Below are 17,200 nucleotides of genomic sequence, written 5' to 3'. Positions count from 1 at the left end.
TGCTAAGACAGTCTGTTATTAACACAGCTGCTTGCAATTACTGCAAGTTCAAGTCTCACCAGGCCCAAGGTTGACTCAGCCTTCCATCCTTTATAAGGTAGGTAAAATGAGGACCCAGATTGTTGGGGGCAATAAGTTGACTTTGTATATAATATACAAATGGATGAAGACTACTGCTTAACACTCTGTAAGCCGCCCTGAGTCTTCGGAGAAGGGCGGGATATAAATGCAAATAAAAAAATAATCCAGTTGACTCTTATCTACCGCCAATTTGCTTTCACCATTAGTAGTTCAGATTCTTGTATTAGCATACAATAAACCTATACTCATTTGAACTGCCTAAATTCCCGATTTCCTGTGCTTGACAGTGGCGGCCTACGTAAGCCTACATAAGCAATATGATATCCATGTTATACTTCTGCTTTGTGAGCTGCATTGGCATCCAATATGTGCTCACTAATAAAGCCCTTCATGACATAGGGTTATATTATTTGAAGGATTGCCTGTCTCTGCAGTGATCTCTCCTGTCCCATCAGGAACAGCAGAAAAGACATGTTCCAGGTTCCATCATTTAGATGATGTCATTTTGAGGGACTCAAGAAGTATGCCTTTTCTATCACAGCACTTGCCCTTTGGAACATGAAGCCACCCAAAATTAAGTTGACCAAACTGAGTTCCTCCAAAAATTATTAACCCCTGGGGCATAGGATCAGGACTCTAGGTGAGCCCTCAATGTATTCAATCGATTAATTGCTTTTGTTCTGATTACAGCTGTTTTTATTTCATCATTGTTTTGTTTTGCTGATGATTGTTTTGCTGATTAATTCTGTTAATCATCCAGAATCATGCTTGCAAAATGGGTGAATATATTTACTGATATAAACAAACCAATACTGATTTCCTAGAAATAGTTCCCTATCAGTCAGAGGCTATTGGACATTTTGAGAATTATTGCATTTGCTAGTTCAACTTTCTCCAACCTGATGCTCTTCAGGTGAGATGACATTAAAGGATGTTTACCTGAAAATTATGGAGCTAATTTCCAATACATTTCAAGGCACCAGGCTAAGGGAAAGTTGCAGAAAGTATCACATTTTAAATGGAGACTTTAGAATATCTGGTATATTGAATATGACAGTCTCTGATATAAACCTAAATCTTAACAACAACTGCTTCTTTTTTTCCCTCATAGCATGCAAGGCAGCATTCTACACTCAGGAACTTCTGCAAAACACTCTGATTTGCAATCGTTTTTATTAGCATTTTGGAAATAAAACTTTTTTGTACATACAGTGTTTTTTACATATTTTAACTTGGCAAGCAAAGAGGTACAGAAAGGAAAAAGCATGTCCTAATGTTAAATGAAAATGTTTTGATAATGACTTAAATGTCTCAATAGTTACTAAAGTGTTATTTTTCACTGTAACCAGCAGAACCTAGTCATCAATTAAGGAACATTTTTAGGTTTGATGAAGCCATAGCATATGGCATTATTATACTGCATAATAATCTGGCTCAGTCAATGTCCATTGACCATTTGAGGCACTTAAAAAGAGTTGGGTCACATTTTCCTGATTTTCACAATGTTCAACATAACTTCATGAAAGTAATAAGAGAAGCAGATCTGATGAAATGTCAAAAGACAACACCCAGAGATGTTCAAATAACAACACTGCCTTCAATATTTCTCATGTTTACTCAACGCCTTTCATAAACTCCAGGAATTCTGCAAAAAGGAGAAAAAACAAAGTTCATATTCATAAAATGGGGCAATGTTCCTGACCTTTGCCACATTGTTGCTTTCAGCCCTTTCTTTTGTTATGCTATTTCCTGCAAAGTGAGAAATACAGTACTTTGTTCTCCAATTTTTCTCCATAACCCTTGGGCTCAAAGACTGGTCTTGATCCAAGTCATTCAGTGACCTTCCATGCATGAATGTGGACCTGGGTCTCTTTCAACAATAATTGGTGTGTTTGTTTATGCCAAAGCTCATCCCATTTATACAGTAGGGATGGTGCTTCTGTTCTGACTTACATAATTTTTTTCTAGGCAAAAATTGTGTTTATTATTTCGCAAGCCAAATTTTCAAAGAAAAAATATTTAAGATGTATGGCCATGGATTCCAATGATCTGGCAAAAAAAAATACTCTTTAGAGTTTTTTTTACATGATGAATACAAGACATATGTATGTGTGAATGTATTTATTTATTTATATGCCACCCATCTCACAAAATGTGACTCTAAGAGAAATACAATAAAATACTAAAAACAGTAATTATGAAAACCACTCTGCAATTCAAACATTAATATTACATTATAAAAGACCAAAGGCCTAGAGCACTAGATGTTACATGATTAAATTCCCATTTCCATGAGATTCCCCAAGTCTTTTGACTTATCCAAGTTGGGTTCTTTTTGAAAGAATCATCTAAAAACAAATTCCATATATTGAAAAATTTACCCGTAAACTAAACGTAGACCATTGGGGAGTGACAAGCAGGAGAAAGCGGGACATAAACATATGTTTTTATTTTGGGCAGTTGGCAGCACTTTTGAGAATTTTACTGTTCATTTAACCAGCAGGTATATTTTTACTGATTAAGATGTGGCTCAAATTTTGAAATGACTCCTGTCCTCAATTCATTTTAACAGTACTGCATTTCTGGCTGTACTATTATGTAGTATATAGGCATAACTCACCATCATAGTCAATCTTGCCATCATTATTTTTATCGCCATCCTTCATTAGCTCCTCAATGTCATCTTCAGTGATGGTTTCTCCTGTAGCCTGTAACATGATCTTTAGTTCATCCAGATCTATGTATCCATCTGAGTTTCTGTGAAAGAAAGGATAAGCTAAAAAAAGAGAAGACCTTTTACAAATGTTACTTTTCACTTTTTTTTTTAGAAAGGAGGTATCTGCAGTTCCTTAACACATCTTGCATACTTAACAAAGACCCAGTCACCATTTGTCTTTTCATTTCAAGAGATATGATCACCTGGGGATTTGTGTGAGTTCTGAGCTTTAAAAAGAAAGGAATGGCAAAAAGCCCCAAGTGACCAATTTACTGAAGCTATTAAAATGTGTATTTCACAGACATATCACTACATTCCTAAAACAGTTTTTCCAGCTTTCCTGATATAATGGAACTGCAACCTGCAGAATGTCCATCCCAGATGTCATGGCTAAATGGAATTCAAGTTCCACCATATTTAATATTTATGCAAATTCTTCCCATTCAAATACTGTGAGGTCACTGTAACAGTCTTTTGTTTCTTTTTGTTTGATAATCTATGGGATTATATTTTGAGGAATACAACCTTCTTGGTAATGACATCTGAATTGTCAAAAGCTCTCTCCAGAGACACTGAGATGGAAAACAAAACAGACTTCTCTTCATTAAAATTTGCATCAAAGAAGTCAGAATAGAATAATGAAAGAATAATCTTTACAAAAATCTTGTAGTAGATGCCTCACAAATTTCAAGGGAGTGTAAGGTTAAGTGGAAATGACCTTGGGAGACAGGGGAAAGAAATGCAGTCAGAGTAATGGTCAGATAAGAGGCAGCTTAACCTGCAGAAGGCATGTGGGTGTGGCAAATGTTTTAGAAAGAACCCTACCTAGTTGTAAAGGATTGTAAAGGTGAGCGGGGAGAAATGTATTTTCAGACTGACAAGATTCTGTTAATGTAACCTGACAACAAAATAGAATGAGTTTATTTGGTGTGGTTCCTGTCAGGACTACCTCTGAAGGCTGACAGGGACACATAGTGTTCTAGAATGCAGTTGTTCATATGGAGCAGGCCTACCCCATGAGGAAGGGGGGAAAAATACTGCATATGCCGCAGGAACTTTTAGCGTCAACCAGTTCTATAAAGATAAAGGCAATCTGTCAGGTAACCTGCCCCAAATTGTTCAGTGCATTAGATGTTAAAAAATGAAACTACAACAAGGCTGAGTGATGCCTGGCAACCTCTGCAGCTACTTGAGCAGCTGTGAAATATATGCTTTACTCAGGAACCTGGCTACTATAATTCAGAACTAGTTGGACTCTCCAGACTGACCACAGGGGAGATTATAGTATGTGGTTACCAGCACATGAATAGCTATATACATAAACAATTAGGAAAGAACGAAGTTGGTATATCAACTGAACTGCCAATCCTGGCCATAGAGGTTTACTACTTGAGTCTTCAAAAGTAGTTATGATTTTAGGAGAACCAACAAACACCGTCTTTCTAAGGGAATATAGTCCCATTTAGTTTGGGAAGATTCTCTGATTTCTGTTTCCAGGAACAAACTATCTGTTAGATCTCCTTCTGCCTCTTCTCAAGATCCAGTCACAGCCTATTGGCCTAAACACTCCATTGCTGCTTTCAGAACATGCCTTTTCTCCTCTGAATCAGATATGGAAAAATTGATCTGATTCGTATAGTGATGGTACTTTATTTCCAGTCTGCTAATGCCTGTTCCAAAGCAGATCTTATAAATGTTAAATGGCTCCAGAGGCAAAAAGGGGCTTTATGACACTCCACAGCACTGTGGTCTCACAGAACAGCTGTCAGAGGCAGTGTCACCCAATTTGCTCTGAGACTGTTCTTGCAAACAGCAGTGAAATTAATGTAAAGTAAAGGTAAAGGTTCCTCTCGCACATTAGTGCTAGTCGTTCTTGACTCTAGGGGGTGGTGCTCATCTCCATTTCAAAGCCAAAGAGACATCTCCATAGTCATGTGGCCGGCATGACTAAAGGTCAAAGGCACATGGAATGCTGTTACCTTCCCACCAAAGGTGGTCCCTATTTTTCTACTTGCATTTTTTATGTGCTTTCGAACTGCTAGGTTGGCAGAAGCTGGGACAAGTAATGGGAGCTCACCCCATTACGTGGCACTAGGGATTCAAACAGCTGAACTGGTGACCTTTCAATCGACAAGCTCAGTGTCTTAGCCACTGAGCCACCGTACCCCTGAAATTAATGTAACTACAGGAAAATATCAGGGTTGAAAATATTGAAGACTGTTGGGAGATCAAGCAAAATCAACACAAACATGCCTGTCTCTCTGTCACTGGTGAACATTTAGGAAGCCAAAGGATGATTCTATTTCAAGAACTGATCTAAACCCAGACTGAAAAAGTTTATATTCATTCATGTATGAAAAGAACCCAATTAAAACATGTTTTTCTTTTTTGTGGCTTGGTAGGAATTAGCCACTTCTGCACATGAATTGTTCATCCATGCTTCATTGAAATAGATTTCAAGAAGGCAAAGAAAACTGCAGATTGTATTGCCCTCCAGTCAGGTAGGTTTTCTGGTATCAGGCCTCCTGCTTGGTTGTTGTGTGAAAGACTGTGTGTCATAACATACATCTGGAAGAACTATTCTGGAAAGAAAAGGGGCAGGGAAAAAAGGGGAGGAGGCAAAATGAATGGTTTTACCCGCTTCTGAAACAAATCCTGTCCATAGTGTATTTCCGTCCTGATTTCCATCATTGGCATTTAGCCTTCAGGAATAAATTTTATTTTTTTATTGTTAACATTATTAAAATTGTTATCCATCCTTGAATAATTATAAATGGGGAAAAAATGGAACAATGAAGACAAGAAGCATTATATTACAAAAGAATTCTTTTCTAGGTATAGGTCATGCTGATTTCATGATTACTAATAAACATCTCTGTTAAACAGCTTTAATTTTATATCAGAAATTAAGCACAATAATCTTCACTTAGCAACTGCCTCATTTAGCAACTGTTCACAGTTATGATGGTGATGAAAGAATAATTTTATGACCAATCCTTGTATTTAAAACTTTAGTAGGTCTGTAAAGAAAGGAAAGCTGAAGTTATATCATAAGCACAATCATGGTTTCAAATCCTGACAGCTTCATTTAATGGCTAAATTTCCAGTCCCAACCGTGATTGCTAAAAAAGAAGTATCTACATATGGAATTCAGCCATGAGGACCCAGATTGTTGGAAGCAATATGCTGACTCTGTAAAACTGCTTAGAGTGGGCTGTAAAAGCACTATGAAGCAGTATATAAGTCTAAGCGCTATTGCTATTGCTATGACAGTAAAGTTTTCAATCTTACTTGTGTTATCAATATGAAACTCATGGAGACTCAACTTGATTATTGTATTCTCTTGGACTCTGGCTTATACTAATAGAGCCACTTACTTATCAAACATTCTGAAGAGATCTGAAAGTTCCTCTTCTGATTTTCCTTTGCTGTCATCTTTCATACACCGGACCATCATAACTAAGAATTCATCAAAATCTACTGTACCACTGCCTGTCAAGGAAAAAAAGGGCACCAAGTTAACTTCCTCTCTGTTTGAACTATTTCTCATTATCAAGTTAGATTTCAAAATGCAATACAGCAAATCTAAATTTACAGCCTTATATTGTATAAAAACCCAGCAGAAATTGCTCACCATCTTCATCTACTTCATCAATCATCTCCTGTAACTCCTCAGGGGTAGGATTCTGTCCCAGCATGCGCATTACCTTCCCCAACTCCTTTGTGCTGATACATCCATCCTCTGCACCCAGGACAAATATATCAAAGGCAGCTTTAAATTCTGGAGAAAGAGAAGCAAAACTAATTAAGAGTATGATACCTCAAGACCAAATGGTGAGCACTGTTGATTCCTATTGTGCCTTGAATGTATCTATTCTGAGCCTTTACTAAATTGTGGCACAATGACTATGTACCTGCAAAGCATGCTAAGCAAAGCAACTGTTTGATTTCTCCAGCCTTGTTTAACTTACAAATGTCACCACCAGCCAATGGGAAAACATCCAGACATCATGACAGAGATGCAAAAAAAGGAGAGAGGACTGGTAATCGGGAGCTTCAGTGTTCTTTCTCTATTTAAAGCTAGGAAATGAATGGGAAGAAAGTGAAATCACTCTCTCCCACACTGACAAACCCACACAGTTACATTGACATACATACATACATACATATATATATATATATATATATATATATATATATATATATATATATATATATATATATATATATAAAGGAGAGAGGACTGGTAATCGGGAGCTTCAGTGTTCTTTCTCTATTTAAAGCTAGGAAATGAATGGGAAGAAAGTGAAATCACTCTCTCCCACACTGACAAACCCACACAGTTACATTGACATACATACATACATACATACATACATACATACATACATACATACATATATATATAGTAAAGACTAATTTCCTTTAGTTTGTAGGCTGGAAACATTTTGCAACTGGGCAGTCTTAGAAATCAGATAAATAAATGCAGCAAAGCCAGAGAGTGCTTCTCTGATATTGGTGTACAGTTCTGAAACAAAGCAAATCTGTTGTCCGCAATGGTGGTCCCATGCCAGCATTTTACAAGCATCAAAGGTTCCTATTGAAGTATAACCCTTTGCACACACACACGCACACACACACACACACACACACAACACAACACACACCAGTGGTGGGTTGCTACCGGTTCACCCTGGTTCGGGCAAACCGGTAGCAGCAGCAGCAGGAGACTCTGCCCACCCACCCAGATGTCATCAAATACGATCTACGCATGTGCAGAAGCTTCTCCGCATGTGCAGAAGCGGTGCATGGATGAGTGAAGCGTGCGCACACGAGCGAACCAGTAGCAAAGGTAAGGGAAACCCACCCCTGACACACACCCCAGTATAATAATACTATGCAAAAATGGAAAAACAGCCCTTCCACCCAGCTGCTTGTAGATGTTTTACAGGTCAAATTGTGCCTAGATTTTTGGAAAGAAAAACAGTGGAGGCAGAGGCTATGGATTGGGAAACAGAGACAGGGGTCCTTGGTGCTCTCTGAGCTTGCTTGTTTTCTTGAGAAAGAGGAATATGCTTGTATCAGCCTGAAATGGCCAACAAGCGCTCAAGCATCTGACTTCACTACCAGTTGAATGAGTGGGAAAGCATGCCAGATTGTACGTTCTTTGCAGCCATTGTTAGATGCCCTAGTTTAAGGGGTAAATCAATACATTACCCCAAGTACAGCTGATTTAAGGCTATTTCACCCACAGGCTAGGGATGAGTTTTGAGGAACAGCAGAAAAGGATGTAGCCTACATGTTTGTGCTATGATGGGTACAAATGGTATACAAATGGGGAAGGGCCCAACTTAGTTGTATTGTAATCTTTGTCTCATATAATACCATTCTCTCTCAGGCATAAATGGGATCAGCTAAACTGGAGGTCTAATGTCCCAAAGGTGCTTTTTCAAGAGGCAACTGGACTTTCTGGTTTTTCTTTGAAGATGTTTCTCATCCAAGAAGCTTCTTCAGCTCTGAAATGTCTTCAAAGAAAAACCAGAAAGTCCAGTTGCCTCTTGAAAAAGCACCTTTGGGAAACCATGACCTGGATGGCTGAGAATTTCCATAGTCATGGAGGTCTAATGGAATTTACTAATCAACAAGGTCTGTTAAACTTAGTGACAAAACATAATGTATGGATATGTTGAAAATTAATTGATCATTTTTATTCTAATTTGCAAATACAAACGTTTTCCTCTCGATAATATTTATTAGATCACATCCCTCAGAAGCATTGCATACCTCCCTTCATTTTCAGAAGCAAATTGACTCAGACACAAGGTAGGGCCTTATAATGACTCCCAATGGAAACCACAATAAGGGCAATTAAATTCTTCCTTGTAATACAGTTCCTGGTTTGAAATGATTTGGGTGAATCAATGTGAACGTAAAGTAATTAAAGCACAACCCCAAGGATTATGTTAATATTTTGGGATCCCTACCCTTTTATGTTTACTAGGCCATTCATTTTTACATGGAAAAAAGGAACAGAGAATTTTAGATTATGATGCAATAAGAATAAATGACTTGGAGGCAGGGGGACAGCAGAGTGCTGTTCTTAGGTCTCTCAGTCTTAAAAACTACTGTATCAGCCTTGTTTTAAGCTTCAGTTCAGTTGCCAGGCTGACATTTAATATCACATAAAGCATTTTCTTCCCTTTTCATAGTTTATTCATGGTACTGAATAATATATTGAAATAGATTTAAGTGATTTGACCTGATAAATAACAGTAAAATGAATTGTTTCTATTGGGTTTTATATATTTTATGAACTTTTCTGGAAGCTATTTGTATTACTCTGTATTTTTTTTTTAAATCAGAATCTATTTCTTAAAATAAGCACATTCATCCTGAAAGTTGATTTTAATTGGTGATGGCTTTCTTTTAATGATTATCAAGATTTGTGTTCCAATTAAAGGTAGACCCTTTGTGAGGTAATTGGAATAATGAAGTTTATATACTTACCATTTTTTTGTTCCTCTGTCAACTGCTCAACCTATTAAAATGAAGATTCCATTGATGAATGTTTGTTTACATATTTAGCAATTATCATACTGATAAGCTGTGTACTCTAATCACTTTATAGCTCAAAACAATGAAACAGACACTTTGTAGCAATACATATTAGTGTACAGATTGCAATCATATATCAAATTCTAAATATGGATTTGATGAACATCTTTCATCAAATTAAATTATGAATCATAATATATTTATTAAACATTGAATTCAATAGGATGGATGTTTTTTGGTAGAATTTGGAACTCTGAACCAATCTTAAGTGTGTTAAATTACCATAGTGTCTTGATTCAGTTAGTATTGAAAGTAGGGAAACTAGTGCTCATCAAATTGTAAATCCAATTGAACGTATCCAAATCATTGACTTTTGATGAAGTGATTATGTAATAAAAATTATATATATTTTTTATTTAAAAATAAAAAATTCTAAATCTGGGCTTTAGAAGGCTGCATTTTATTATTTTAATTTTTTGTAACTCATTTATATTATTTCAAATTAATAATTTGTCTTTAGAGCAAAGTAAAAATTACACATGTCTACTCATTTACCTGTCCTTATAATATTAGTATATAATCCTAGCTGTTATTTGCCATTTTTAAGTCCTTGAGTTTCATTGTTGTAAGACACCAATTAACTTCATCTCAGAAATACGTAATTGCCATACTGGGATATATGTCCTGTGATATTATCTCAATCCTGAATTGAGAACAGTGTCGGAATATGTTAGAGCAAAGTTGCAATACAGCAAAGTTGCAACTACCTTGATAAATCTTAGCTGGAATTCTGTGGCCTAATTTAGGTAATACCCCTACTTAGTTTCCCTAGCTGCTTCCAGAGACAGAGCTCCTAACATTGCCTATTAAAAGGCATGGCAAGGCTTTTATCTCTTCCTTCTACAAGAGACATGTCTTTGGTGAGGAAAAAGGTGGGAGGGAGGAAAAGGTGGGATAGTGTTCTAGGGGTCCAAATCAGTGGTGGGTTTCAAAATTTTTACTACCGGTTCTGTGGGTGTGGCTTGGTAGGCATGGCATGGCTTGGTGGGTGTGGCAGGGGAAGATTACTGCAAAATCCCCATTTTTTTCCGATCAGAAGGGACTTGGAAGACAGAGAATAGATGGGGGTGGAGCAGTGGTGGGATTCAAGTAATTTGACAACCGGTTCTCTGCCCTAATGATTTCTTCCAACAACCAGTTTGCCAAACTGCTCATAAAGTTAACAACCGGTTCTCCCGAAGTGGTGCAAACTGGTTGAATCCCACCACTGGTCAGTCAGAATTTTTACTACCGGTTCTCCAAACTACTCAAAATTTCTGCTACTGGTTCTCCAGAACTGGTCAGAACCTGCTGAAACCCACCTCTGGTCCAAATGGCAAACAATGTCACATGGACACTCCATAAAATTTTGTAAATGAGGTCCCATCTAGAACAACTTGGAGACCAAACCATTCAACAAATGGATAGCTGCATTTCATAAAGCTGTTTATAGTGAATTAAACATTGATTTATACTTAAACACATATATAAAATTAAAAGGGTGTGAAAATATAGATATACCAGTACCATCATTCAATTATTTTAAAACAACAAATTAAGACTGCAAATATAAAACTGTTATGCACATCCCTTCTCTCTGCAATCAAGTTTAGTTGTCCAGCTTTATTATGGGATGGCATTCACCTGTCAGAGACATAACTTCTGAATCAACATAGTAGATGCGATGCTTCCAGTGCAGTGCTATATAGTCAGGTATATAGGACTGCAGCCCTAATAATCAAGGAGAGAAAAGCTCTGCCTGGCATACCAACTTACTACATTGCCAATGTGTACTTTATGTCCACTCAACTGCCTTGAACCAATAACATATAGATACAAACACAAACATTTTAACAGATAAATTAGTCTTCAAACTATTGGTGCTCAAGGGCAACAACCCCAAAGGAGAAACAACAGTTCAGAATCCCATTCCACTCTGGGGTCAGCCAGAAATGGTATTTGCCGGTTCTAACAGGTTCTGAGAACTGGTAGCGGAAATTTTGAGTAGTTCGGAGAACCGGCAAATACCACCTCTGGCTGGCCCCAGAGTGGAATGGGAATGGAGATTTTGCAATATCCTTCCCCTGCCATGCCCACCAAGCCACATCCGTAGAACTGGTAGGGAAAAATTTGAATTTCACTCCTGCCCTATACTAGAGTATAACTCTGAGAGACCATATGTTTCATCATGTGATGGAATGGAAACCATTGTTATACAGGGTGAAAGATCTCCCACCTTCTTACTAACCAAATTGGGGCAAACTGTTGACATGGATGGTTATCCATGTCAACAGTTTGCCCTTACTAACAATATTTGCAGATCCCTCGCATCCTGGACATAAACTGTTTCAACTCCTACCCTCAAAACGACGCTATAGAGCACTGCACACCAGAACAACTAGACACAAGAACAGTTTTTTCCCGAAGGCCATCACTCTGCTAAACAAATAATTCCCTCAACACTGTCAGACTATTTACTGAATCTGCACTACTATTAATCGTTTCATAGTTCCCATCATCTCTTTCCACTTATGACTGTATGACTATAACTTGTTGCTGGCAATCCTTATGATTTATATTGATATATTGACCATCAATTGTGTTGTAAATGTTGTACCTTGATGAACGTATCTTTTCTTTTATGTACACTGAGAGCATATGCACCAAGACAAATTCCTTGTGTGTCCAATCACACTTGGCCAATAAAATTCTATTCTATTCTATTATGCCAAGTTTGCCAAGATATTATTGATTTTCTAAACCCATGTTGGTCTCATTTGACCACTGGGTTAGAATGGATTTGATTATCAATTCCTATTAGGAAAGTATTATTGTTGATACTGTTGCCTTCAAAGTGACTCTTACTAACAACTATAAGTTACAAGATCTTTTTGAGTTGAGCATTAGAAAGACTGTTTTGTGAGGCCTGCAGTCTTCCTGGAAACACATTTTTTAAAAAAGAAGAAGCTGAGGCTTTTATTTAATCCCATTAGTTTTGATATCTGGGACTTGTCTGCTTATTATCCTGTTCCCAATATTCTCAGCCAGGCTCTTCATGCTTGGAAGACTATTTTGGAAGAAGCGCTTCAGATCTTGCCAAAACATGAAAAAAGATTCTGCTCCTGTTTCACTGAGTTAAATCATTAAAGTGTGTCTTTAATGTGACTCTTATAGAGGATATTTCTTTTGCTAGGTCTGTATAGAAGCCTATAAAAATGAAAATTGTGTATGCTTTAATGAACAGCTGGCAGCTGCCCTGGTCATGCTGGCACAAGAACTGAAGAACTTCCAAATAATGTTCAAAGTGTGCGTGGGCAGCCTTTGTTTTTAGCATCTACCTCAAATGAGTTGTAGAAGTTGTCCAAAGCTTGAATGCAGATACCTAATTATTTTGTTCTCTCTATAAAAACCTGGATAAAGTGAGAGATAGAGATAGAGAGACCTCTGGTGGCTCAGACTGCTAAGACAGTCTGTTATTAACAGCAGCTGCTTGCAATTACTGCAGGTTCAAGTCCCACCAGGCCCAAGGTTGACTCAGCCTTCCATCCTTTATAAGGTAGGTAAAATGAGGACCCAGATTGTTGGGGGCAATAAGTTGACTTTGTATATAATATACAAATGGATGAAGACTATTGCTTAACACAATGTAAGCCGCCCTGAGTCTTCGGAGAAGGGCGGGATATAAATTCAAATAAGAATAATAAAAAAAAGATAGCCCCCATCAGTGCTTGAAGTTAGAAACAAACTGTACAAGACAAAAGATTATATGATTAATAGCATTTTGGTTAGTATGTGAAGGAGCTGATTTCTTCCAAAGTTTCAACCTAATATGAACCCAGCCCTAGTTTGACATATCATAGCTGTTATCAGACATTGAATTCTCCCGTTAAAGATGCTGTACTATCCAGTTAAGGATGCTGCTCATTTAGAAACCTTTCACCTAACTATAAAAATATAGTATGTGTCTTGATCACTTCTTAATAACAACAACAACAACAACAGAATTGGAAGGGACCTTGGAGACCTTCTAGTCCAACCCCCTGCCCAAGCAGGAAACCCTACACCATCTCAGTCAGATGGTTATCCAACATTTTCTTAAAAATTTCCAGTGTTGGAGCATTCACAACTTCTGCAGGCAAATCGTTCCACTTATTAATTGTTCTAACTGTCAGGAAATTTCTCCTTAGTTCTAAGTTGCCTCTTTCCTTGATCAGCTTCTACCCATTGCTTCTTGTTCTACCCTCAGGTGTTTTGGAGAACAGCCCGACTCCCTCTTCTTTGTGGCAACCCCTGAGATATTGGAACACTGCTATCATGTCTCCCCTAGTCCTTCTTTTTATTAAACTAGACATACCAAGTTCCTGCAACCGTTCTTCATATGTTTTAGCCTCCAGTCCCCTAATCATCTTTGTTGCTCTTCTCTGCACTCTTTCTAGAGTCTCAGCATCTTTTTTACATCGCGGCGACCAAAACTGAATGCAGTATTCCAAGTGTGGCCTTACCAAGGCATTATAAAGTGGCACTAACACTTCACGTGATCTTGATTCTATCCCTCTGTTTATGCAGCCCAGAACTGTGTTGGCTTCTTTCAATTACTGTAATGCTAAAGGAGGTCTGAGAAGCTTACTTAGAAATGTCCATTAATTCATGATACTACACTACAGGTTTTAGGGGAATAGAGTTCAGAGCTTTTGATATCACCTGTACTAAATATTCATTCCTCAATACAAGTCAGGAGCCTAATTTTAATCCACAAAGACCTACATATATGAAAAATGGAGTAGTCAACCATTTTCCTCGTAAATGATTACAGACATGTTCCAGAGATGTCTTTGTTTCAAACACTGATAGAGCATTGTGGGCATGAAACTTGTTCCTTCCTTTTACGTAGCTCCCTCTCTTCTTCTTTAAAGCTCTCATGAAGAACAAGTTCTCTTAGATTGTTTTCACTTATGCACCAATCTATTGCCACCTGCTTTTACCTGAAATTGGTTTAAAGGGGAAATCTGACAAAATGAATGTTGGAAGTGGAGTGGCAGCACCAGCAGGCAGAGTATAGCCTACACTGCTGAGATAACAAAAGCAAAAAGATGTCTCTTCAAAATTTCATAGTAAAAACTGAACCCATTTATTTAAGCCACTGTGATGGATCTGGAGCAGCTGTGATTGTTCCTTCATTGTAACGGTCAAACCCCTCCCTCCTCTCAACAGCCCACGATAGCTGAAAAGTCTAAAGACGGCAAATGCCTCCCTGTTGTGCAGCCCACATAGTTGGACTATTTTGGCAAGCTGGCTATTTTTATGCCTTAGTGGCTTAGGTGCTAAGAAGACAGATAACACTTCTGATTGTTCCCAGAAGCTGACTGACACTGGCATTTATCACAGGAGACGTTAATCTAGTAACATGTCTCTGGCAAATTGTATAGTTTAGATGTCTCTGGAAGCCATTCTAAACTTATCTCTGCATAAGAGATGAGTGAGAAAGTGATAAATCCATTGAATTTCAGAGATCCATATGAGTGGTAGTTTTTTCAAATGATCATTGAAAACACATTTTAAGTTATCACCAGATTTGCAATAAATGCAGGAAGAACATCTTGTTTTTTTCATTTCTGGGTCACCCTTTCAGATATGACACACTTCATGTGGCATCATGATAAGAGACTCAGTCAAAAGATACTGGGTTCACATTTGCACACAGTTGTAAGGCATGCCAGGTGGATTTTGACAAATCACATCTCTCAACTTTGATTAATCTTCATAATTGTGAAAATCAAATGAGTATAAGTCAGTGGGATACCACGGATACATAATAAATAATTCAAGGCAACTTCACTCTAGAGCCAAGCTAAAAAAAAGTTTTTGCTCCTCAGGAGTCCAAAATTGGGAAATTAAGAAGTTAGCTTCTGAAAACACTGCTAAAAACAGGAAAATATTGGTACTCTTATTATATAAGAATGTCAAAAAATTTAGAAGTAAGAAACAACAAAGTACTTCATTTTTAAAACATTTAAAAATTGCAATGGGTATTACTAATAATACAGTTCCTCAAATTTTTGAGCTGACATGTTCTTGAAAGATGGACAAAATAATTTAATAACTTCAAGCTGAGTCCTAGTGATTTGTAAATTCTTTTTTCACTATAGGTAAAGCATTCAGAATCAAGAAGATATTCTATCTTTAAAAAATAAATAATAAAAAGGAATCTTTATTTTAAATTGAAATGTGTCCAATCCTGAACTATTCTTTTGCTGTGGAGAATTATTTACAGCACCTAGCAGCTGTTTAAAGCTACTCTGGGGAGCTGAGCACTCATCAGGATGCACTCAAGACAGAAATTGCCCTTCTCCAATCTGTCTTATTAGTGTTTCTTAAGAAGTGTGTCTATCCAGTTTCTCCACAGATATAGCAAGAACTGTTCTTCTATCCGCACTTAAAGTGGAATTACTGCGGATATTTCTATTATGGTCATTACATTCTCCAATTATTTCTTTTACTTACCAGTATAAATGTTACTTAAACTCTTAAGTGGTCTAAATCTCCTGAAGAGTTTTAAGCAGCCAGGATTCTGGTGACCCATTTTTCATTAAGCATATTTATACATGCATATACACTGCTAGAATTTCTAAAATATATCTTCACACGTAACTATTTTTTGAGTTTGTCAGATAGAAATCTGGAAAAATGTACTTTCATAGAAAAGAGAAAATGACAGGAAGCTATGCCATTTTCTGCAAAATACTTTGGGTGTAAAAATAAAAAGATTTGAACTTATATTAACAGTCCAAACCTATGCAGCAAACAATTATGTTAAAATCAGTCAAAGCCATGAGCTTTACATTACTTTTAGCTCTAGTTAGAATCGGGCTTCAATAGATTTTGGAATTTCCACAGAAAATATAAGCAGTTAGGACTTCATCAAAACCATCTTGCGATACCTAAGGAACCTAGGATATATAATAATGTCCTGCACCAAATTTAAAAAGTACATTCTAAATTATTAGTTTTAGTATTAATGAATATTATAATATGTAAAACATTTATAGGATCTGATTGAATATCAGGACTTGCGCTTTATTAAAACATTTTCCTGACAATCCTAAATATAATTCAGAATCTGACTGAGATTTAATACAAGTCTGAAAATTTTACTTACTGCTGCCTTGTAAATATCATCCATGGCTAGTTATTGTGGGTTAGGAACTAGATGGAGATGAACAATGGTACAGAGACAAATATCAACCTCTGCCAGCTTTCTGTCCTTTGAAGCACTCCTTTTATAGTAGGCTGTCAGCCCTAAATGTGTCAGTCAAGAACTACACAGCCCAGTATACAGACATCTGTGAATGGCCTTGCTATTTCATTCCAAGTCTGACTCTTCACCCTGCCATCAGGGAGGTATGCAAAGTTTGTTACAGCTGACATTTCTAAATTCTAATCCAATTCTGTTGATGCTTTTTTTCTGTTAGGAATCAGATGGCTCTCATACCACATATTGGGCCTTACGGCTCTCATTTTAGGCATTCTGATTCTCTGTGGTTAAGAGGGCTTATGGCAAAAATCAAAATGCTTGTGAAGTCCCCATCCCCCTGGCAGAATGATAGTGACCCCCCTAAAATAACTATCCTTTTAAAAGACCTCTTTTCAAAATGCTGTATGTGTATTACAGTGTACGAAGGACAGGCTTCATAGGCATGCATTCTAGGCAAAGACAATAAATATCAAGTGCTTCTTTCCACATGTTTATGGCTCCAATGAAACCACCTGAGATTGTTTTGAGGGAATTGTTTTTTTAAAATGCACTCCATC

The 17,200-nt window shown here is 37.2% G+C and overlaps 1 protein-coding gene across 1 annotated transcript; it reads right to left on the bottom strand.

Moving 5' to 3' along the window:
- Positions 1–1,235: 1,235 nt before the first annotated feature.
- Positions 1,236–16,672, bottom strand: TNNC1 (troponin C1, slow skeletal and cardiac type). Its single transcript, XM_058171545.1, has 6 exons — positions 16,548–16,672; positions 9,305–9,335; positions 6,432–6,578; positions 6,175–6,289; positions 2,702–2,838; positions 1,236–1,726 (listed from the first exon to the last, which is right to left on the bottom strand). The coding sequence occupies exons 1-6, from the start codon at positions 16,569–16,571 to the stop codon at positions 1,695–1,697; spliced, it is 486 nt and encodes a 161-aa protein (XP_058027528.1). The 5' UTR covers positions 16,572–16,672; the 3' UTR covers positions 1,236–1,694.
- Between the last annotated feature and the right edge of the window lie 528 nt (positions 16,673–17,200).

This window comes from Ahaetulla prasina, chromosome 2 (assembly GCF_028640845.1).
Source record: "Ahaetulla prasina isolate Xishuangbanna chromosome 2, ASM2864084v1, whole genome shotgun sequence".
NCBI lineage: Eukaryota > Metazoa > Chordata > Lepidosauria > Squamata > Colubridae > Ahaetulla > Ahaetulla prasina.
This window is presented reverse-complemented; position numbering and strand designations above follow the sequence as displayed.